The following is a 24,829-nucleotide window of genomic DNA, read 5'->3' as shown; positions in this document are numbered from 1 at the left end:
CAAAATCGCTGAAATGTAGTCTTAGGCCTGGGGCCAATTCTGAAATTGGCCCAAATTGGTACCACCCAAGGTGACCGTACGTTTTTTACATTTTTGTCTTCGTACATGTCTCTAGTTTACATTTTGGTATGATAACTCTTCCAATCGCCCAGCTTATTGACAGTTATCACTCCCTAAACAAACCAATATCCATATGAAACAGTGATGAGTATATGTGGTACGATGTGTACTTCCGTACGATTTTTGTGCTAAAATTGTTTTTTTGCAGATTCTGGTTCTATAGAGTCCAAACTATGAGAAAGTGATGGGTGCCAACTTTTCCGGACGCCCACCCCCTATCTGGGGGTCATCTAGTTTGGGGCCTCCCAGAACAGTACGCCAGCCAGTTAATGTCCAATTTTCTTAATGTTAGGGTTGTTTTGTAGGTTTTAAAACATTCTGAGTTCATTTATTACAATTTTGAAGCAGCCAGAATAACCTTTCTGACATTTGGTTGGGGTCTTTCCTCACCTGGGACCCCCCCAGACGCCAGACCCCTGTGCCTATCTCAGTACTCGCTCTGCTCCTGCTCCAGAACAATGTCATATTAGATCATAATTGAATAGAGCGAGTACTGAGATAGGCACAGGGGTCCGGCGTCTGGGGGGTCCCAGGTGAGGAAAGACCCCAACCAAATGTCAGAAAGGTTATTCTGGCTGCTTCAAAATTGTAATAAATGAACTCAGAATGTTTTAAAACCTACAAAACAACCCTAACATTAAGAAAATTGGACATTAACTGGCTGGCGTACTGTTCTGGGAGGCCCCAAACTAGATGACCCCCAGAAAGGGGGTGGGGGTCCGGAAAAGTTGGCACCCATCACTTTCTCTATAGAACCAGGATCTGCAAAAAAAAAACAATTTTAGCACAAAAATCCTACGGAAGTACACACTATCGTACCACACTATATACTCATCACTGTTTCATATGGATATTGGTTTGTTTAGGGAGTGATAACTGTCAATAAGCTGGGCAATTGGAAGAGTTATCATACCAAAATGTAAACTAGAGACATGTACGAAGACGAAAATGCAAAAAACTTACGGTCACCTTGGGTGGTACCAATTTGGGACAATTTCAGAATTGGCCCCAGGCCTATCTGGCACAAATGGACGGTGCCCATGTGTGGTGTTTTGTCATGATCCAAGGAATCCATGTTGTGATTTATTTCATGATTATGATCAAAATATATATAAGTTAAATAATAAATAGTAATAAAACGGTTAAACTATTTACAGTTTAAAACATATTTGGGAAACACATTATTTACTGCATGCTTGTTTACTGTTATTATTGCAGAATATTTGAGTTGTATGTGGAACAAGCTTAGACACTTTATTTTGAAGGACATAACAGGAAGTAGCTTTTCTGTCTAACTGTGAGCTATGTAACAGCCAAAAAAGATCGGCTAAATAGACTTCCTGTTTCAGTGTGTTGTTGTTGTGTAACCAGCTTCAGAGGCGTGAAGCGAAGCCAAGGGCGGAGCACTTGTTTTCGGTGAAGATGACGGAGGCGCACCGTCTCAGGCGACCATGAGCCATGTGAGACACCGCCGAGCAAGCTACCCCCAGACTTTCGTCTACCTCTGTGCGGTCCAGGTGAACACAACGGAGGGCTCCCTACCTCCGGTTCAGCCAATCACAAGCTTCCGCGGGCGGGTCTTAACTGGTACCAGAACGGTGTTTTGATACACACGCTTCAGAGACCCACGTTAATGCGGTGAACCCTACAAGCCATATTTTGTACTTTGTTTTGTATTTTTTTAAGTTCAGTAAACTTTGTATGAACTTTTCCTTTGTAGTATCATTTCACCTTTTAAGAACTTCCACGACACCACAGAAAAGCTTGTCTTTTTGACATCACTGTGATGTCAGGGGAACCAAATCCATTGTATTTCCATACATGGAGATCCCTGTGATGCCAGGCAAAAAAATCCCTTTCATGCCCATACATGGAGATATGGAGATCCCTGGGATGCCAGGGGAACCAAATCCCTTTTATGCCCATATATGGAGATCCCTGTGATGCCAGGCGAACAAATCCCTTTTATGCCCATATATGGAGATATGGAGATCCCTGGGATGCCAGGGGAACCAAATCCCTTTTATGCCCATATATGGAGAACCCTGATGTCCACATCACTGTGACATCACTTAGACTCTGTCCCTTTTATGCCCATATATGGAGATCCCTGATGTCCACATCACTGTGACTCTGTGCCACACTGGCCAGATGGCCAAGACATGGCAAAGCTTCTCTCCCTTAGACGTAGCTTGCAGTTTACTATCAGAACCGTCACAGCTTGTTTGTTTCTGTCTGGACGGGTAACGCCTGACACTGTGGTTCCCCTGACACATAGCTGTGACATCACAGGTGACATCACAGTGATGTCAGATACTCAGAGCAGGGATCTCCATATATGGGCATAACATGGATTATGTTAGGGATCTCCATATATGGGCATAAAAAGGATTATGTTAGGGATCTCTATATATGGGCATAACATGGATTATGTTAGGGATCTCCATATATGGTCATAAAGTGGATTATGTTAGGTATCTCCATATATGGGCATAAAAGGGATTGTATATCAGATGATGCCCTGTTAGGAGCATATATGTCCATATATGGACATAAACAGGCGACATCACAGTCATGTCAGATACTCAGAGCAGGGATCTCCATATATGGGCATAAAATGGATTATGTTAGGGATCTCCATATATGGGTATGAAATGGATTATGTTAGGGATCTCCATATATGGGCATAAAATGGATTATGTTAGGGATCTCCATATATGGTCATAAAGTGGATTATGTTAGGTATCTCCATATATGGGCATAAAAGGGTTTGTATCCCAGATGATGCCCTGTTAGGAGAACCACACTAACAGAATCCATATGGCTAAGACAGATGGCGCGACCTCGCCCGTTTATGGCATTTCGTGCAAAACAGGCCCCCGAGCAAACTTCCGATCATTGCCAATCAGAAGGCCTTCTGAATTGCTGATGACCACAACGATTTGCATGAGCTTTCAGACAATATCTGTTGGATCAGTAGCACAAAGTGTGTTTTGAAGGCAACACAAAATGGTGGAGAATTTTGGCAGGCAGAAATGGGCATGGCTTAAGTTGCGTGGGAAGTTGTGATAACCAAGCTAGCTGGCTAATAGTATTAGCTAGCAGAGGGGGACTGGCTGTCAATGGTGGGTGTAAAGAATGTTTCAGACCATATTTTAGACCGTGTTCAGGAGGTCTGGAACCCATATATGGAGATAACCTATCCAATTCTGATATCCCCATATCTGGAGATAACCGACATACCCATGTCTGACATCATTAACCCCGTTCTGTAACTCCTTATATGGAGCGAACTGAAACATCCAAGCCTGACATCATAGACTCTATATTTGGGCATGACCAACATTGAGACTCCATAAATGGATATGACTGACTAACAGTGACATCACTCTGACACCTGCACCGCAGCCAACAATATAAAAAGGCAAGGGAATCCATCGATGATACTCAGAGACATCAACTACCTTCAACATGGCCACTCAAGGTTCCGGTAGAAAGCGCACTCCTCTTAGAGACTGTTTCTCGGCCAAGGACTTGAGTAGCATTGCCCGAGAGGCGGAGGCCAGGCTAGCAGCGAAAAGGGCAGCTCGAGCAGAGGAACGGAATATTCGAATGAGGGAACTTGACTACAGCCGTCCATCCTCGCGCTGTGCCACCCCAGGCCTCGCGTCAGCCCCACTGGCATCCTTGGGTGGCACCTCTTCCCGGGGCAGTGCAGACACTAGGGGCATCGTCGACCCTCACATTAGTCTGAGTGAACTTAGGGATATGTATAAAATAAAGGACAGGATTCGGGATGTGGAGAAAATGCAGAAGGAGTCACAAGCCGAGGAAAAGCACAAGAAAGCCATGGTATCGAACGGACAGCTGGACAACGAGGAGACAAACCTCATCTACCAGGTAGACACTCTCAAGGACGTCGTAGAGAAGACGGAGGAGCAAATGGCCGAGATGAAGAGGGAGGTGGAGGACAAATCAATGGAACTAGAAAGACAAAAGCACACATGCAAAGTCCTGCAGCACAAACAAGAGGAGTTAAAAGAGGGAATCCGCCAGAGAGATGAACTCATAGAGAAACAGGGCCTGGTCGTCATCCCAGAAGGTACGCCAAACGGGGACGTCAGCCCCGAGCCTCCTCTTACATCTTCAGGAATCACCGTGGTCTCCCGGGAGGTAGGAGAGGGACCACCGGACGCCAGGCTACGGAAGCTGGCAGATGAAAAGGATGAGCTGTTGGCCCAGATCAGGGAGTTGAAGCTGCAACTGGAAGGTGAGAGACAGCAACGCTCAGAGATGAACGGTGTGCACAACACAGACGGGGAGAAGACGAAGAACGGCACGGACCTGCATTTCAACCCCATGCAGAGAGTTGCCAACAGACAGATTAGTGAATACAAGTTCAAGCTTTCTAACGCGGAACAGGAGATGGGTGCAATGAAACAAACCATCAACAGGCTCGAAGGGCAGCTATTGAGGTGCAAGTCATCAGCAGACAACTCAGAGAAAATAGAAGACAAACTAAAAGCAGAGAAGAGGAAACTTCAGAGAGAGCTGCGTACATCCCTGGATAAGATCGAAGAGATAGAGGTGACCAACAACCACCTAGTGAAGCGCCTTGAGAAGATGAAGGCCAACCGAAACGCCCGACTGTCCCAGCAGTGAGGCAATGGCTCACATATTATGTCTGAATAGAAATCACACAGGCAGGGGCTTCACAAGGGGGGGGGGGGGGGGGGGGGAGTGGGACTGAGTTACTAGGGCCCAAGATCGAGGGGCCTTAATCCAAGATCGAGGGGCCTTAATTATTTTATCCACAAGTTTCCGCGGGAGTTTACTGGAGACTATCGGGACCAAACTTCCGGGTTTAACAGCAGACATACAAGCTCGGTACAGACGTCTGCGCAATGCACTATGGGGCGTTGGAAACTCGTGGATACTTTAACTATTGAAAAATAGCCGCGCTGTGAGCTTGTATATCTGCTATTTTTCAATAGCTAAAGTATAAAATAATCTTTGCATCTGGGGGGGGGGGGGGGGTCCCTGGAACTAAATATTTTGAGATGGGGGTCCGTGGCCAAATACATGTAATTTTGGGGGTCCTTGAGATCTATAAGTTTGAGAACCACTGATTTAGAACAAGGATTTGGAAGACATTTATGGAATCGGGTCAAAAATATTCAAAGACTTGCACAAATGTTCACGATTTAAAAAAAATAGCAGATATAGCACTTTTCAAAACAGAGTGCTTCACAGAACAAGGGTAAAAACAACAAGCAAAGCAAAAGACAAAAAAAAACAAAGCATAACACAATTTGATACACCAATAGGATATAAAAGAGTGTTCTATCCTAAAGTGTAGGACAATTATGAAAAACAATTGGTGTAAAGGTTTTAAGAAGTGTCTTAACGTAGTTGGACCGGCAGTGCATTCCACTTCCACATCCTGGGTGCCCGGGCGGCAACAGCCCGATCGCCCCAGGTTACCAGCTTATATAAGGACCTTTAAGAGGCCCTTATTTGGTCAAAAGAAATTGGGGTGACTCTGAGGTGGGCCAGACCTTCAGAATCCTAAACGTCATCGCAATGCGTGCCCGTTCGAAAGGAGTTAGGAGGTGAGCCTCACAGGGATAACCCTCGTCTCCCAGGAGCAGGCTAGGGAGTTCACCTGAGAACAAAAACGCAATGTTTAATCTGTATCGCACATATAACCATCATCATTGAAGGCTCAATGCCCTAAGCAAGATCAGAGCCTCTTCATCTTGCATACCCAGCAAAAAAGGGCATGTCATCCTCGTGAAGCTACAGAATAATCACACTCTTATCGCTAACTTAGTTGAAAACACCATTGAAAAGTTTAGTTGTCATTTTTCTAATCTCAAGAATTTAAGAATCTTAACAACAATATGCACTAGTGTTATAACAGAGTGATGATGACATATCCATCTACAATTATGATTCATGGTTACACATGTTGCGTCTGGACAAACTAATACAGTATATTTGTGTGTTTTCAATGTGTCTCTCTGAATAACTGTATAACAGGGCCATAATCTCTCTTCTGTTAAGGACAAGTTCACCTCTGGCCCAGCGAAGATTGCAGCCATTAGTGAATTACCTCACCTGTTAGCAAAGTGATGACTTCACTATGTATCGCAGTTAGTATGGATTATCTCCCGAGCTTGCTCTTAGAATTCGACCATAAATTTAGTATCATGCACTTAACATGTCACATGCATCATGATGTGTCATGCACATCCTCAATTTTCCTCGTAAGTTCCCGCATAAAGGGGCTATGCTTTAACAGTTTGTTGGCTTTTCAGCAGACCGGGTGCTGAGGTCCCTTGCAGAAACACTGCAGAAGCTAAACTCCAATGTTAGGAAATCACTCAATTGAGACTTACAGTGATTTTCAATAGGTGAGAAGAGAAGTATGCAATTGACTGAGAAGATGCATCTGTGAACAGCGAATAAACAGATAAGATATGTGAAGTATTTGTGGCCAATCTACATTATTATTTTTCCCGTCAGATGCTATACACACTATTTCAGTAATATAATTAATTACATTGGTTAGGCTATTTCTTATTGTATTTATTGTGTTATGTAATTAAAATGAGTCCATATACAAACATACAGTAGGTGACTGTGGAAAGCCATTGGAGTCATAGGACCAACAGCTATTTCACAAAACAAAAAGGCACTGCATTAATAAAGCTGGGCTCACAGCTTAATCTCCATGGTAACTAATGTGGAATAACTTTCATGAAACCGAGTCCTGGCTAAACATATCCAGGTTAACGGGCTAGGCTAATCTGTCGAGATAATTCAGCTTTCATGAAACCGATGGAGCGCTGATCCCATGGCTAATTTAAGCAAGGATAGCTGATAAATCCAAGGTTTTATCCCTAATCTAGGTTTCATGAAACAGGCCCCAGGATTGAGTCCTGGGGCGTCACATCATGATTATGGGAGATTTGGTGATATAGTCTGGTGTCTAGTGGTCTCTAGTGGTACTTGTGGGTCATTGCATGGTAATGGGTGTGTGCTTTTTTAGCATTGCTCCTCTAAGGCAGGGGTTTTCAAAGTGGGTGACGGGGCACCCCACGGCAGTCCAGGGGTGCTGCATGATAATTTGATAAATATTTGGAATTTATTTGGACACTAGAAAAAATATTTAGTATCATTTCAAACAAACTTATTTTCAGTCAGTTCTAACCAAAATGGCTATTATCTAACGTTTTCCTCGCAACATAATCACTAAAATAATATCTTCACTTGTCGGGCAGAAACCTTGTATCTCCAAGTTTCAAATGTGTACGTCTTTTGGTAAAGCAAAGCCCTGCTTCATCACACAAGACTGTTTCACAAAACTAGTGAAAACAGCAGATCTACAAGCACGTTGTGTTTGGGAAGTTTGGGAACCCCTGCTCTAAGGAATGAACCATTCCTACATCTGGTTTTGTCCGTTTGTACGGTCACATTGGCCAAGCTTTGTGGGACGCTTAAAGGGGAATACAACTCATTTTCAACATTCAACTATGTCGTTTCTATACAGGGTTCCCAATCGTTTTAACCAATGAATTTCCAAAACTTTTCCAGAATATTTAACACAATTTCCAGGCCTATATAACAACCATTCAGCACAATAACGAGTCTCTTGCTCCAAAGGCAGGCAGTGCAATGCCCAAAGACAGGCAGTGCAAAAATAAAAAATAGTTAATTAGTTAATTAATAAAGCATAGAATGGTGAAATGAGCTTGTAGATCTGTTTTTGTCACGTACATTTAGGCTGCAATCACGTTTGACAAAAAACTACTTATGTTACATATCCTGTGCCATGTTTTACAATGTTTTAGAAAATGTTTTTATGAACCAAATCAATAGTCAAAAACAATGCATAGCCAAATATTTGTCCAGGACTTTCCAGGACCCTTGATCAATTCCAAACCTTTTCCAGTACTGGAAATTTAATTTCTGTCTACTGTCTAAACATGAAAAGGTCCTCTCCTTCTGTGAACAATGCTTAGAACTGGAGAATTGATTGTTTGGGTCATGTCATCATTAGTGACATACGCACGCAAAATGTTCTCAAGAAATGTGTGTGTCCACATACAACCACTGATAACGCAACAAAACCACTGTAGTATATCGAGGGCTTGGAGTGGTCTAAGCGCATACCATATAGGCATTGATGCCTGGCGGCGTCGCCGGTTCGATTCCCGATCCGGATGACCGTTGCCGCATGTCTCTCCCCATCTCTCCCCCCGTTTCCTGTCAGTCTACTGTACTATCCAATAAAGGCATGAAAGCCCAAAAAAAACAAATCTTTAAAAAAAAAAAACATTAAAATGTTATTATAATACATTCATTGAAGCCTAATCTGTATTGAAGTATTGATTGCTTGCACAAAACATTCAGGGTTCATGGCCAAATACATATGATTTTGGGGCTCCTTGGCACCAACAAAGTTTGAGAACTACTGATTTAGAAGGCCTCAGGTCTTAATTGGTTAATAACAAGCTTTTTAATACTTTTCAGAGGTTCAATATTCACAAAACCCACAGACAGAGTAAAAAAAAAACAGACATATTAAAGGGAATGACTTTTTTTTTCCTATCAATTACTCATCCCATGGCGACTTGAATTCATGGATATTTTTATGTATGTTTCGCATTCCTAAGCCAATAATTTGAGGAGACTGTAAGGAACAAAGCAGGCTCTTTGTGTCTCCATAGGTCAGGGGTTCCCAAACGTTTTTGTCTAAGGGCACCCCATGAATATTTTTTTTAATCCGAGGCACCCCTACATTATAATTTTCACTCCCAGCAGCTTATATTTATAGCATATCGTCGTTGTCGGGTGGAAACCTTCTATGTCCAAAACCGTTTTGTATTAATCATCTATAAAATGTACCAAACTAGTGAAAACAGCCGATCTACAACGCCTCGCATCCGCGAGGCGTTGTGTGCTTGTAGATCGGCTGTTTTCACTAGTTTTGTGCGACAGTCTTGTATGATGAAGCAGGGCTTTGCTTTACCAAAAGACGTACACATTTGAAACTTGGAGATACGAGGTTTCTGCCCGACAGTGACGATATTTTAGTGATTATGTTGCGAGGAAAACGTTGAGATAATAGCCATTTTGGTTAGAACTGACTGAAATTAACTTTGTACTTCTAGTTTAAAATGATACTATATATTTTTTCAAGTGTCCAAATAAATTCCAAATATTAAATGATGACTGCCGTCGCGGCACCCCAGGGTGCCCCGTCACCCACTTTGAAAACCCCTGCCATAGGGAACCACTGCAGGTCATCAAAGTATTGGCAGGTATGCGACAAAAAAAAACTAAACAAACAAACAAGTCTCCATGGGTGAATAACCGATAGGAAAAATAAATATAACTATCCCTTTAAGCTCTCAATATGATTACACTACTTTTGTTTCGTGGGATACCTTTGTACAAAGTCTGGCATTAAACTATGAAAAGAAATATTGAAATATGGAGATAGAATATTTCTGCCCCGACAACAAGGGCATAAAAGATGAAGCAGTGATGCACTCAGAGCTATTTACATGACAGTGACAGAATGACATCACATCACAGCTCAGTGGTCCGTGCTCTCATAGACTTCAAAGCTGTACTGGACGCCGTTCTCCTCCTGTAGGCCTTCTGGTACACCTGCAACCCTGTAAACGTAAAACATGACATATTACATACTGTAAACGTAAAACATGACATATTACATACTGTAAACGTAAAACATGACATATTACATACTGTAAACATAAAACATGACATATTACATACTGTAAACGTAAAACATGACATATTACATACTGTAAACGTAAAACATGACATATTACATACTGTAAACATAAAACATGACATATTACATACTGTAAACATAAAACATGACATATTACATACTGTAAACATAAAACATTACATATTACATACTGTAAACATAAAACATGACATATTACATACTGTAAACATAAAACATTACATATTACATACTGTAAACATAAAACATACATATTACATACTGTAAACATAAAACATGACATATTACATACTGTAAACGTAAAACATGACATATTACATACTGTAAACATAAAACATGACATATTACATACTGTAAACGTAAAACATGACATATTACATACTGTAAACATAAAACATTACATATTACATACTGTAAACATAAAACATACATATTACATACTGTAAACGTAAAACATACATATTACATACTGTAAACATAAAACATGACATATTACATACTGTAAACATAAAACATGACATATTACATACTAGGGCATTCACCAAATATTTGAATATTCGAATATCAAAGTCACTATTCAAAGTCGAATATTATTTTTATTTTTGTATTGTTTTCCCTTTAAAAAATATATAGTTTATAAAGCTTGGCTAGATAGGAAGTCATTAGAATGAGTTGTCAATGCAACTGGTGGATGAATTTGTTAATGCTCTATACCAGGGGTTCTCAAACCTTTTTAGGCTGTGACCCCCAAAATAAACATATTTGAACTGGGGACACACATCCTGACAAGCACATGGAATTGTAGGTATTACATTTAATGTGACTCGGTTCCGCAGGTAAATATTGTGAAAATAGCAGATCTACATGCTCACAATGCCGTTGCGAGGCATTGTGGGCATGTAGATCGGCTATTTTCACAATGTTCGCCTCTTTTACTTAATATTTGACAGTTTGGCCAGTCCTGTCGAATATTCGACTATTCGAATACTTTGAGGTCGAATAATTCAAATACTAAAAATCACTATTCGTGAATCCTATATCCTATTACATACTTCTACCACTTTTTGTGGTCACATGTTCAGATACTGGATTCTGATTGGCTTAACAGTGGTAAATCAACCTTGATTTGGCTCATGGACCCCTCCCGCTGTTGTGTTGCAGTATTAACATTTCCAAGATCAATGCGCCTCCCAAAAAGTGCCGGCCAGTTTCTACATTCGCGGCCACTCTCTTATTTTGAAGGCTGGAAGTAGATCGAGCTCACAATTCCCAATTGACGACCTTCACGATTGACCCACCGTTAAGGCCTGTCCATACTTTGACCGAAACCGCAGTTTTCGGTCAAAAGGTCCTTTTCTACCATAAAATTATATCCCTCGGGACTTCTGAAAAGCATTGGACCGAACGAGAGTTCGGAAATTTGCACGTCAGAAAACACAACTCACCGAACATTTTGGTCGAAGTATGGAGAGGACTTTTGTTCCAGTTCAGAAGGTAATCAAGGAAGGAGGATCTATGTTATCATGGTTGTGCTATTTTTGCGAGAACGCCATGCCATCCTTGGTATCAAAAGTATTTTTTGGAGAAAATGGACTCTAAAGATGTGAAAATGGAGCACTTTGCGTGAGCCCACACCAGCTTTACTGTATATACAGTATATTTCGCGTGACATCGCGACATCAGCACTCCGGACACCGTTTAATATTTCGCGAGACATCGCGCGATCAGCACTAAATGAGTTTCATTTCAATAACTGCACCTTTTCAGGAAGTGTGTCAATAACTGTGAATCGACATCATGACAAGTAGCCTAGGTTATGATTTCTTTTTAGTTTTGTTTGTTTGTTTTTGGCCACAATGGCCAGTGAATGTGGCTTCAATCATTGTTGTTTGTGGGAATATATGCTGTGGCGGAAGTATATGTGTATTCTGAAACAATTAATGATTGTAACTAAATAACCTTGCAAGTTACAACTGTGTTTTCATTTATATGGTAGAAGTGGTAGAAAAGCAATTTACCATTCGAGGGTCGTGGGTTGTTGGCTGACTAAGTTACCACTGTTTCAGGGTTGTTTGGCACTTAAGTTGCCACTGTTTCAGGGTTGTTTGGCACTTAAGTTGCCACTGTTTCAGGGTTGTTTGGCACTCCCTCTCATGGTAAATGGCTTACTGTAAACATAAAACATTACAGTAGGGGTGGGCGATCCTACTGTTTGAATGCTGTACAGACACACACAGAGCAAAAATAACGATAGAAAAAAATATAAAGGATTTTTTTTTTTTTTACTTCGACTTTCTCTGGTGGGAGTCGACTTGTGCAATGAAGTCTTGTTGACTTTTCCATTAATGCCTTATGAGCTTGTAGATCTGCTATTTTTGGAGAAGATATTTGGTGTTGACTGGGGTTAAACCGAAGTGACATTGATAAATATAAATACTATCAAAGTATTCTGCGGCAGACCACAGACTTGTGTCTTTGAGAAAACACTGCTCTTAGGGTTGGTTCGTTCCCAAAACTCACCCCGACAGGAGGCGGTATTTGTCCAGGCTGATCTCAGGCAGGAAGGTGTCACAGTCAAACTGTCTGTGGACGCGCGTGACAAACAGCCTCCTGGTCCCCGGGCTCTCCATCACCTCCTGGGGAAGCCACACATCATCACAGCTGGTCAACAACACAACGTCCGTCTGCCTGTCTTTTATAATTTTTATCCCACGATTTTGCAACCCATTTTCACCCAGTGCCAATTGCCTATGTAATCCTGGGCTCTGCTCTCCCTCTACCGCACCTGGGGAGACAACGGACTGACCTCATGCTTCCTTCAATGCATGAGTAGTCCAAGTTGTTTCTTTTCACCTGACAGGGGGGATTTCCCCGGGATGGACGTAGCGCGTGGAAGGAACACGTTATTCCAACCAGTTCCATTCCCCTCCATCAAGCATTATTGAGACCAGGATTACTGCATGTTTTTGTGAGGGTATCAACCCTAGGAGACACGGGGAGAACATGCAAACTCCACACAGAAAGGCCCTATCGCCGACCCCACCTAGGGTGTGGGTGCTGATGACGCGGAGGGAGAAACACGCCCCCAGCACCCACAGCGTCCCCCGGCGGGAATCGAACCCAGGACCTTCTAGCTGTGAGGCGAAGCGCTAACCACTGCGCCACCGTGCCCCCGTCTGCCTGTCTTTATACCAGGGGTTTTCAAAGTGGGTGACGGGGCACCCTGGGGTGCCGTGACGGCAGTCCAGGGGTGCCGCGAGATAATTTGACACTTGAAAAAAATAATTAGTATCATTTTAAACTTGAAGTACAAAGTTATTTTCAGTCAGTTCTAACCAAAATGGCTGTTATCTCAACGTTTTCCTCGCAACATAATCACTAAAATATCGTCACTGTCGGGCAGAAACCTTGTATCTCCATGTTTCAAATGTTTACGTCTTTTGGTAAAGCAAAGCCTTTCATCATACAAGACTGTCGCAAAAAACTAGTGAAAACAGCCGATCTACAAGCACACACCGCCTCGCGATGCGAGGCGGTGTGTGCTTGTAGATCGGCTGTTTTCACTAGTTTAGTACATTTTATAGATGATAAATACAAAACGAAGGGTTTTGGACATACAAGGTTTACAACGACGATATGCTATAAATATAAGTTGCTGGGAGTGAAAATGATAATGTAGGGGTGCCTCGGATTAAAAAAGTATTTATGAGGTGCCCTGAGACAAAAAGGTTTGGGAACCCCTGCTGTATAGGACTAGGGATGGGACCATATGAAAATGTCATATCGCGATTATTGTGACAAAATAAATCGCGATTTAGGATATTATCTCGATAATCAAAATCCATTATCCTGGGGCGGAACATTTGCCAAAAAATAGCAGATCGACAAGCTCACAACGCGTCGCAACGCGGCGCGTTGTGAGCTTGTAGATCAGCAATTTTTTGGCAAAGACATTTGAAAGAGAGTGAAAAAAAGACTGCATCAACTACATATATTATAAGTACCTTTTACCAATTATAGAGGGTTTAAGTGGTACCGGATATGCAGCTCGGCAAATAAAAGGTGAGTTGATCCCAGTGCATGACGGAGGACGATATCAGGATGAATTAAATCTCCACGATACAATTACCGTGAGTGTTTTTTATCACAATGAACGATAATATCGCGTCTCGACTTATCCCTATATAGGACTGACTCACACACCATATCGTAGCTATTCTCGTGTCACCACACTGTTGACTCCCACAATTTGCAAATGCTCCCGTCATACAGTCCGGGAGACGGAAGTTCCGATTATGAGTATCCGGCTTGAGAAGCGATAAAGCAGATGCGAAGCCTCTTCCCCCACTTCCGTTTCGTTTTTACAGTCGCACACATTTATCCTAAAAGTCATCTAAGCATATTGCTGCTTATCAGAAATTACATCTTAAAATATATTTTCAACAAGAGTTGTGAGATTAGGGCTGTCACAATTATTACATAATCGTCTAATCGTGATTATTTGACATTATCGCAATATCGATCTACAAGCTCACAACGCGTCGCATCGCGACGCGTTGTGAGCTTGTAGATCGGCTATTTCCACTATCAAAGTTATTTTTTAAGTAGTAAGTTGTCAAATATGCCAGTAATTTCTTTGTATATTTAGGTTATGTGTCATATCTACCATGTACAACTTCAAAGCCTAAAAGCCAAACAGAAATGTAATTATCAACGACAAAAACACAATTAAATCGTTAATCGCCAATTATTTGAGTGACAATTAATCGTCATGTAAAATGTCATATCGTGACAGCCCTATGTGAGATACTCTTGTGCAACGAAGTGGGAAATAAAAAATAAAGTAGAAATATAGAGATATAAAAGGTTTCTGCCTAACAAATACAATATGCTCGCCTCTCACACAGTCATCCTTGAGCTCCAGGTCTCCATGACAACCGAACTGACGACAAAGGGAGTGTGTGTACAAAGTGAGGTGTCAAAGGTCCAGACGTTCACATCACAGCCATCCCAGACGCACCGTCATTTATAACAGGCAGAAACCTCATATGTCCATCTTTCAACATGTTTTCGAAAAATGTATGTCCAACTACTGCAAAAATGTCCCGCAAAACATTGCCGATCTACAAGCTCGAAACGCATTGTGAGCTTGTAGATCGGCTATATATTGGTTTTGGTTCAGTTTTTGGGTTTTCGGGAAAAAAAACTTCTACTACTACTTCTAAAACTACTAAAAGTAGCAGTGATATCCAAAAGAATCATATTAGACATGTCTGGGTGTTGTGGCTGTCCACAGATGCTGTGGCTGGCAGAAATACATGGACAGCATTGTCCTATCAGAACCGTTCAAGGGCAAAGCAGTCACGCGGTCCCACACGACTTCCCTGTCAACTCCATGTGGTCGCTCTTACACATTTACAGTTCTGCTGCCGTTGACAATCCTCACCGTCATTGAAAGGGTTAAAATCATGGTGCCGTTGACGGTGAGGACTGTGAATCTTACTGTATTTACAGTAAAGGTATAATTACTTACTGTACGTCGCTCCGGACCCGCCCGCATCGGTAATGTCCGCGATTTGTTTAAAACGCACATTGGGCGTGCACGCGAAGTGAAGCTCCGCCATAGTAAATCCATTGATGACCAGGCAAGTGCACACATAGACATCAAAGGGGGCTTGAGCCCCTGCCCTGTTTACCTGTCTATAAAAAAGTGCCCTTTCCAGACCATGAATGCAGTGGTCGTGAAATTATGAAAGGAATGTATTTGTAGTATTATTTATTCTATCCCCATAGTTTTCACGGTGTTCGATGATGCTTCAATGTGTGAAGAAAATAAATCTTCTTCAAAATAAAAGCACCCGTTTGGAAACATCCGCTTCATCTATATTCTTAACCGAGGGCAGCTACAGGCATGAAAGGGATTCTGTTAGTGTGGTTCCCCTGACATCACAGTGAAGTCAGAGCATGATCTCAGAGCGGCAAACCCATAGACCGTAAAAAAAGTCTGTCAAGTAGGGGTGGGCGATATTTTCCCAAGCTGTTTCACGATAAACGATTTTATCACGATTATTTTTTCATATTGGTTTTTATGGTTATTTTTCAAGTTACTTGACAAAAACTAGACTCTCTGGGTTCCTTTTGGGAGGTCTAAATTGAACATTACAAGTATGTAACCAAATCATTCATTTGTATACTGTCAGAGTTAAGTGGAGACCTTGAAATTTTAAAGTTTGAGAACTGCTGATTTAGAACAAAATGCAGGTTTAAATGAATTCTGCAATGAATCTCTGTATTAACGATTAAACAGGCTCCCTCAATTGTATCACGATATATATACGATATCTCTGAAAAGGCATATTGTGGAGACATTGTATCGTCTCAACGACAATTATCACCTGACCATATCGCCCACCTCTACTGTCAAGACGTCCAGACGGACGGAGCCAACATGTGCCGTTTCACATACTAAACCGCGACCTTCGGTCACAAATATCTGCACGTCCCGGTTGATGATGCATTGGTACCTTGTAGAGAGAACTGCCTCCTATGACCCAGACCTGGTCGGCTCTGTCCGCCATCTCGGCCGTGTCCAGCAGGCGGAGTGCTGAGCTGAAGTCGGAGGCCAGGTGGTGTGCGCCTGCCGGTGCTTCTCTGTGGGGTCAATTGACAGCTGGTCAATGCATGAGCCAGTGGCATAAGGCAGTGGTTCTCAACCTTTTCAGGCCGCGACCCCCAAAATAATCATATTTTAACTGGGGACCCCCCACCCTGACGGGCACTAAGAGTTGAGGCATTACATTTTGTATAACACGGTTCTATTAAGAAAATAGCTGATCTACATGCTCACAACGAACGTGAGGCGTTGTGAGCATGTAGATCGGCTATTTTCACAATTTCTGCCTCTAATATTTGACAATTTGGCCAATGTTTAATTTGTCATTTCATTTCAGAGGTATTAAAAAGTCCTTAAATTGTCACTTTAGAAATGTGCATTTACCCTCTATACACTTAAACTTTGTCGGTTTGTTTACTGTTGAGTGAGAAAACAATGTTGCACATTAAGCTAATCATCTCGGGACCCCCCAAAATAATTTGGGGATCCCCCTGGGGGTCCCGACCCACAGGTTGAGAACCTCTGGCGTAAGGTAACCAAGTACATTTACTCAAGTACTGCACTTGAGTACAATTTGGGGGTATTTCTTTCTTTTTTACTTTCTTCAGTATTTACAAATGTCAATACTTTTACTTCTACTCCATTACATCTCAGAGGACAATGTTGTCCTTTTACTCCACAGCAAGTATCTTACAAATTTAGTTTACTAGTTACTTTGTAGATTTAGATTATCATCTCATATCACTCACAACTTCAAAACAGCAGATCTACAAGCTCAAGCTAAATGCATTTGGGTCCACATCCGGAATCAATGGGGGGAAAATTAATGGTAATGAAATTATTGGCTTTAGGAATGCGACAGAAAACTAAGAATATTATTGAACTCAAGTCTCCATGGTGTGAGTAATCAATAGAAAAGGGAAAAAAACTACTCCTTAAAGCCCATATCAGTCTCATGATAAGCATTGTGGTTGTCACGACGCGAATCACACTTGCAAATTCATTGTCCCTTTTATGCCCTTATATGGAGATTAGGGAGGGACGATATGAGAATTTTATATCACGATTATTGTGACAAAAGAAATCGCGATTAATGATATTATCGTGATAATCAACATCCATTAGCCTGGGGCGGAACATTTGCTAAAAAAGGCTGTATCAAGTACATATAAGTACCTTTTACCAATTATAGAGGGTTTAAGACAAGTGGTACCGGATATGCAGCTCGGCAAATAAAAGGTGAATTGATCCCAGTGCATGACGGAGGACGATATCAAGATAAATTAAATCTCCACGATACGATTATCGTGAGTGTTTTTTATCACGATAAACGATAATATCACATATCGTCTCATCCCTAATGGAGATCCCTGATGTCATCAATATTAAGCCCATATCTGGTACATATACACACTTGAGTTCTCTGCTGAGGACGACGTTAATCCTTCCGCTGAGGGGTCTGTTCTTCTCCGGGATGGAGAACCACGTCTTTCTGCCCATGATCACCACGTTCTGTTTCCCTAAAGAACACCACGACAACAGCCTGTTTTTTACCTAGCCAATCACAACACACATCCCTGTTCCCCCAGCCAATCATGACACACTGAATGATGATTAAAATCCTGTTTGACTACCGTAGCTAAATGAAGCTATTACTTAATCACAAGCTCTTGTTAATAATATTTTTGGTTCACTAAAATTGGAAAACCCATACACAATAGGGATGCTGAGATTAATCGTGATACAAATGGGGGGAAATCTCGCTCTTTCGAATGACCGTCAGTTCGACAAAGGAGCGTCGGGAGGCTTAGCGACTCACCCCACGGAGGTTAGGTTTAGGGTAAGGGTTAAAGTTGGGTGTCGAAAAGATGACATGTAGTAACAGCGAAACGCTCCCCAAACGGGCGCGATACATGAATCGGTTCATTCAGTGTGTATCGGTACAATTGACGGCTGAAATCGAGATGTATCATATCGTGAAGTATCGTATTGTGATGTATCGTTCGCTGCATGTTTGAATCCGTTTTTCATTAAGTATTTCTTTCAATCCTGTGTTTCCGAGGGGTCTTGAACAGTTTACAGCAGCTGTGACTTCCAGTAATTGTTCACGTTTTGTTTTACTCCATTTGTACTCTCTGAGTTATGATGGTCCTTAAAATATATAGAAAGTCATAGAATCACTGGTATTATTGTATAGAAATAAATCGCAATAAAATTTGGAAAAGGGGTGTATCGTATCGTATCGGGAACGGGTGAATCGTATCGGGGTCAGGGATGAATCGAAATGCATCGTATGGTATCGGCAAGATTTCAATGTATCGCAAATATATCGTATCGCTGGCAGTGTGTCGAGATGCGTATCGAGTCGCCACAGTGATGGAGATCAGCACCCATACACCACACACATTGCACACTTGACCACTTTCAACCTGACCTCCTTATTTTCGATGTCATTTTATAATACCTCAGTAATGAACGATCTGTCGCTGTCGGGTGGAAACCTTTCATGTTCAAACCCATTCCTTTTTGATTATTTTTGTATAAGATAGTGAAAATGGCCAATCAGTGGTTCCCAAACGTTTTATTCTCCCTGACAATGAATCAACTGGTGAAAATAGCAGATTTCGAAGCGTGGCTAATTTCACTACTTCTTAAAGGTTATTTCTTCTAATTTATGGACTCTTCTAAATTTTATGATTTTTTTCTTTTGAAATAATATATATATATATACCGGTATATATATATACTGTATATATTATTATTTTATTTTTATTTTTTTCACTGGCAACCCATAAAAATGTGTCCGTCTCGTGATGGATCCCGACCCACTGTTTGGGAACCACTGTAGATTGGCTATTGTCACTGCTTTAGCTTGATAGTTTATTATGACAGAATCAATTTACAAAAAACAACAACAAAATTATATGGAGATGAATAATTAATTGATAGTATATGAAGTAAACCATAAACGTCAGTTACCTTCAGCAGATGGAGTTGATGTCATCTTTCGGAAGTGTTTGAATTCATTACTGTAATAAAAGAAAGACTTGGTCAGTAACAAGGACACATAACATTGTAACTGACACATTAAACAAAATATTTTTAGATAGTGGTTCTTTGCCAAGTACAGTAGGGGATTTTCTGTCGCTGAATTTGAAAAAGCAATGCATCTTTAATCCAGGACTAGGGATGCACTGTTACTGAAATATCCCAACATAAACAGCTTGAATGTATTTATTATTTTCTTTACTTTTGAAAGCTTCCCCAGAACACGTTATTATTTTTTTCAACATAATTATGAAATAAAATAGACTAAAACCGATATATTATTTTGATATCAGTTCAACACCAATATTGCTTTGCTGTTACTTTACATTGTGTTTGCATCGGTCCAAGGAATGTTTTTTTGTGCAAAACAAATGCTTGCAATGGATTCAGCATCATGACAACCACCTCACATCCTACTTAATACCCAGAAAAAAAAAAGTTTTCTGGGTATTTTCCTCCTGTATAGAAAGTCGATGGGAGCCCAACTTGATTTGACCGCTGTGGCGACCCCGAAGGTCGCAAACTCGGGCGCCCTAGCTAAATCATTAGAACATGCCCTGGGCTACATCTGTGCAAAATTTGGCGCTTTAAGACAAATTTGCACAAGATTAGCATTTGCTCCCCTTAAGGCCCCACACTATGTGGGATTAGATTAAATAAAACAAAAAGGTCTGCATTACATTATATATTTTTGGTCCACCGTTCAGTTGTTCATTAGTGTCACTTTAAATGAGACTTTTTTGGTTTTCCCTGCATTCCTGAGAAAATAACTTTATGACTGGGTCATCGGTAAATAGGACTTGTCTTGTGCAACAAACATTATGGACTGTGGACTCTTAGTCTGAACGCACACCAGCAGACATGGCTTTGCGGACGCGGTGCTGTTTGATGGAATCCTTGTATGTCCAAAACCACTTTTTTATTATCTTTAAAAAGAAGAAAAGTCAAAATAGCAGTTCTAAGTGTCACAAATGTGACGCGTTGTTGTGAGCTTGTAGATCGGCTATTTTCACTACTATTTGTATGGTGAAGTAGGGCTTCTAATTTATGAAACAAACATAAAAAGTTGAAACGTGCAGTTACGCCAATGTATGCTGTCACTCTAACCATACCGGTTTCTCAACGTGCGGCCCAGGGACCACACGGGGGTCCTTGAGGAGGTTCCTTCATCGTCGCTATTGTTACAAGTACATGCAACTACAGATTACAGAACGTACAAGAACGTCTATTTTATGATCAGTTTCACCATTATATTATCTCTGTATCTGCTATAGGCTAGACCAGGGGAGGGCAACTTTGATGATGGAGAGGGCCACTATACACACTGACTCACTCCAGTGGGCCACATCCCATATTGTTACTGTCGAGCAAAAACCTCTCGAATCCAGTGAGAGTAGCAAAAATAGCCGAGCTTAGCTACAATCTCAAAACGTATCGTGCTGCGACTAAATTCAAGTGGATTTAGTTACACTTTATGGACTTAAATACAAATCCATTGGACATAAAAAAAAGACTAACATTTGAATACCACTATACTAGTCCTACAACTACTAATAGAGCGAAGTATAACAAGAATATATCGGGCCGCATTAAGTGAAGGTGGGGGAGGGGGGCGCATGTGGCCCCCAGGCCACCAGTTGCCTATGTATGCTAGACAAACAGACAGACAGTCTCTATAAGTAGGCTAGACAGTCTGACAGAGTCCTTATTATCTACAATAGGCCAGAAAGACAGACAGACAAGACAAGACAAGACAGGTCTATACCCACAATAGGATAGACCAGGGGTCTTCAACAGGGGGTCCGGGACCCCTAGGGGGTCCTCAGAGTTACTACAGGGGGTCCTCCAAATCTGTGTGAGATTTGTTTTTATATTAACCACTTGAACCCTAGCCCTATTCTGAGAACCTTTGCCAAAAATAGCAGATCTAAAAGCTCACAACGCTATCGGCTATTTTCAGCAAAGAGGTTTGGTGTAGAGGGGGAAAAGAGCAGACTAAGTACAGAATCAAAGGTCAAGTTTATTACGTTTATTAATTGACGGTTGATGTGGTTAAATACGTATCTGAAAACACAAATTGGCATGAATACAAAATACACTGATGATTGCTGTCAAACAATGAAACTACCGTAAATTCTCTTATAGGAACCCGGGCTATTATTTGTCTCAAGAGTAGCGGGCACCAGGCTCTTGTTGGAAGCAGGACAGTATAAGAGACAAGGCTTTTATTCCTATTTCTCAAAAATATCAGAATGATTCAGATCAGATTTTTTTATTAGATACCGTATTTTTGGAAAAAAATATAAATATTATATATTATATATTAGGTTATTTATAAAGAAAAGCGTTTTTATTGGAAAATCATCATAGAAAGGCTCATACAGAGATAACATTCTGCTGTATTGTATTGCATTAACCAATTCATACTGAAAATCAGCTCCTCATAATGTGTATCAGAATAGAATACAGTCCACACAGCATACTGCTGGGGAATAAAAAACACTACATTTCCCATCAAGCTCAGCGGCTCGTTTCGTCATTCAGATGCGACTCTCCCTGGTAAACAGGAACCACAGGATACTAGCATGGATACTAGTATAGCCGCATTAGCTTCATTGAGCTTCATTTACTGTTTGGATTAAACTTCCACGCTAAAGATCTCATGTGCGGCCGTCATCCACGCCGATGTTCGCGAGGACTACGCACACGCACGCGCCCCGGTAAGTTGCCAAAGTCATCCGTCTTTGCCAAACGGAACGTGAAATGAGCGGCGTCCAAATATCGCTGCGCAGTTTGTAGACAGTGTACGGTAAATCACCGTAACAGCTGGCTTGGGATGTGAGTGACAGTCAGACAGAGTGGAGAAAGGTACTCCTGAATGATACGTAACGTAAAAAAAAGAGGAAAAAGGAGGCTCTTATTGGAGCGTCGGCTCTTAATTACTTAATTCAATTGCGCACCCGGAAATTAAAGCAGGTCCGGTTCTTTATTAAATATAGGATATTATTAGAGCATTTACGGTAGATGGATCTATGATAAGGTAGTGGGGGTCCCTGCTTCATCTCTCTCTCAACTAAGGGGTCCTTGGCCTGAAAACGTTGAAGACCCCTGAGATAGACAGACCGACACATGCATGCAGAAAATGCATTCTGGACGAAATGACAGACTGCATATATAAAGTTATAAAAATAAGTAAGCTAAACAACCAGGCAGCTTGGTAAAAATCATGCAGCTTTATTTTTATGCAAATGAGCGTGTCCAGCTTTATTTTTATGCAAATGAGGTACCTGTCACTCGACTCTGCCGGTCGGTCAGCCTGCTTTCAACTAGACAAAAAATACTTTAGATATAAAGCTCCCAATGTGAATGGGGCATTAGCCAGACAGAAGAGTGCGTGTGTGCGTGTGTGTGTGTGTGTGTGTGTGTGTGTGTGTGTGTGTGCGCGCGCCGTAGCCTCCATTCTAATCCCTAGCACGACATTGTCGCTCGCCCCTCTAATCGCGACACGTTGTTAGCTTGTAGATCTGTTATTCGTGTTGTTGTTACTGTCGCGAGAATCGAGATTCACGTACCTGAGTCGTATGGGATGCCAGGGTAGGTCCCCTTTGTTTCCGATGCCCATGTTAGGACACACAGCCACAATGGCGTTCAGGACACGAGGCATTGTTTTATAACTTATGATTAAACTCAACTGAATGTCCTTAAAATAATAAAATGTGTCGGTTTTGTCTACTAATACACGCAAAACACCACCAGTCTGGTTCAACGCTGCCGCCAAATGAGCCGACGAGAGGAAGTGACCGCAGCGGAACCCTACGCCTACTGGTTGAAAGTCCATGCATCCCATGGCTCGAACGGACGACGCTCTGCGATTGGCTAGTTGGTTGTAAGCGTGTCAAATAAATACAGGCGAAAGTGGGGAACATAATTATACATTTGTAGGGGGTCTACACTACAGCATTGTGTTAAACAGATTGTGTCATTTTATATAGGCCTATACAGGTAATAAAGATTTTACCTTTTTTTTTTAAATAGTAGGCTACAAGAAAACAATACAAACTCAGATGTGTAATGCATTTAAAGGTAGCAGCTCTGTTTCATACTGTATGTGCTGTAGGTCTAGCTGTCAATCAATGGTTTGAAGATTGTAGTCCTTATAGGGTGGTTGTGTTCCATTCTCTAGCCTTCTTTTATCGCAACAGTTCACAAATCTTGCTGCTGTGTTCGCACGTTGTTGTATTTACAGTACTCTACCACCAGAGGGAGGTAGAGTACTGAGTAAAGTAAAGCACGACTTAAAGGAGTAGTTCACCCCCAAAATGACTTTTTTTTTCCTATTGATTAGTCATGCCATGGAGACTTGAGTTCAATAATTCTTTTTTGTATTTGTCGCATTCCTAAGACAAAAAATGGATTAGCCTATTACCCCCATTGATTCCGGATGAGGACCCGAATGCATGTGGGTCCCCATCCGGAGCCAATGGGGGTACATTTATTGAAAGCAAATTATTTTAGGAATGCGACAAAAAACGAAACATATTATTGAACTCAAGTCTCCTTGGCCTGAGTAATCAATAGGAAAAAAAAAGTCATTTTGGGGGTGAACTACTCCTTTAAGACCCTTCTGTTTACCGCTGGCTTTGATTGAGTTTTATGCATCCTAATGTCATTTTGCACTTTGCTTTGATTTGATTGATTGATTGATTGAAGACTTTATTAGAAGTTTGCATAGGAAAAGGTACAGTTTCATGACGGTACAGTTCACTGGTACAAGGTCTACTAAAAGGAGATCCATGAAAAGACTAAGCTTATTTCCACTGGAAACCATTGAAGTATCTCATATAACATTGAATGACAGACAAATAGAACACAGTACTATGCAGTAGATATGTAAAGAAAAACAAAAAAAAGACAGTAAGTCTAAAACAAGCAGTATATACAAAGAAGGGGCAGGGGAGGGTAGGGTTGGGCTAGGTTCATTTTTTACCAGTTGCGAACGGCTGCTGCCTGTAAGTGGTTTTTCAGGGCAATTTTAAAGGATGCTAGTGATTCACACTCCTTTATGGCCTTCGGTAAAGCTTTCCACATTTTGGTGGTATAGCAGAAAAAAGAGTTTGACCCTTTGTTGGTTTTGACTATGGGTTGAAAGTGATCTGTGGCGCTGCCTCTGGTGTTGTAATTATGCTTGATCTTCTGTAAAAGCACATTATTGAATGGCCTTGTTAAAATGGGCAAATAAATAGCCTATCTGTACCGAGTAG

The 24,829-nt window shown here is 41.3% G+C and overlaps 2 protein-coding genes across 2 annotated transcripts; one reads left to right on the top strand and one right to left on the bottom strand.

The window, feature by feature from the left end:
- Positions 1-3,591: 3,591 nt before the first annotated feature.
- LOC308295048 (leucine-rich repeat flightless-interacting protein 2-like) lies at positions 3,592-4,782 on the top strand (the record flags this gene model as incomplete). Its single annotated transcript, XM_080737989.1, has 1 exon — positions 3,592-4,782. One exon carries the CDS (start codon positions 3,592-3,594, stop codon positions 4,780-4,782), a length of 1,191 nt encoding a protein of 396 aa, XP_080594115.1.
- A 4,945-nt stretch (positions 4,783-9,727) lies between these two features.
- Positions 9,728-23,232, bottom strand: LOC308295049 (dihydrofolate reductase-like; the record flags this gene model as incomplete). Its single annotated transcript, XM_080737990.1, has 6 exons — positions 9,728-9,809; positions 12,428-12,543; positions 16,432-16,558; positions 17,935-18,040; positions 19,500-19,549; positions 23,141-23,232. The coding sequence occupies 6 exons, from the start codon at positions 23,230-23,232 to the stop codon at positions 9,728-9,730; spliced, it is 573 nt and encodes a 190-aa protein (XP_080594116.1).
- Positions 23,233-24,829: the final 1,597 nt, after the last annotated feature.

This window comes from Nannobrachium achirus, assembly GCF_963921795.1.
Source record: "Nannobrachium achirus genome assembly, chromosome: 12".
Classification (NCBI taxonomy): Eukaryota; Metazoa; Chordata; class Actinopteri; order Myctophiformes; family Myctophidae; genus Nannobrachium; species Nannobrachium achirus.
The sequence above is the reverse complement of the archived record's forward strand: the minus strand, read 5'-3'. Positions and strand labels throughout refer to the sequence as shown.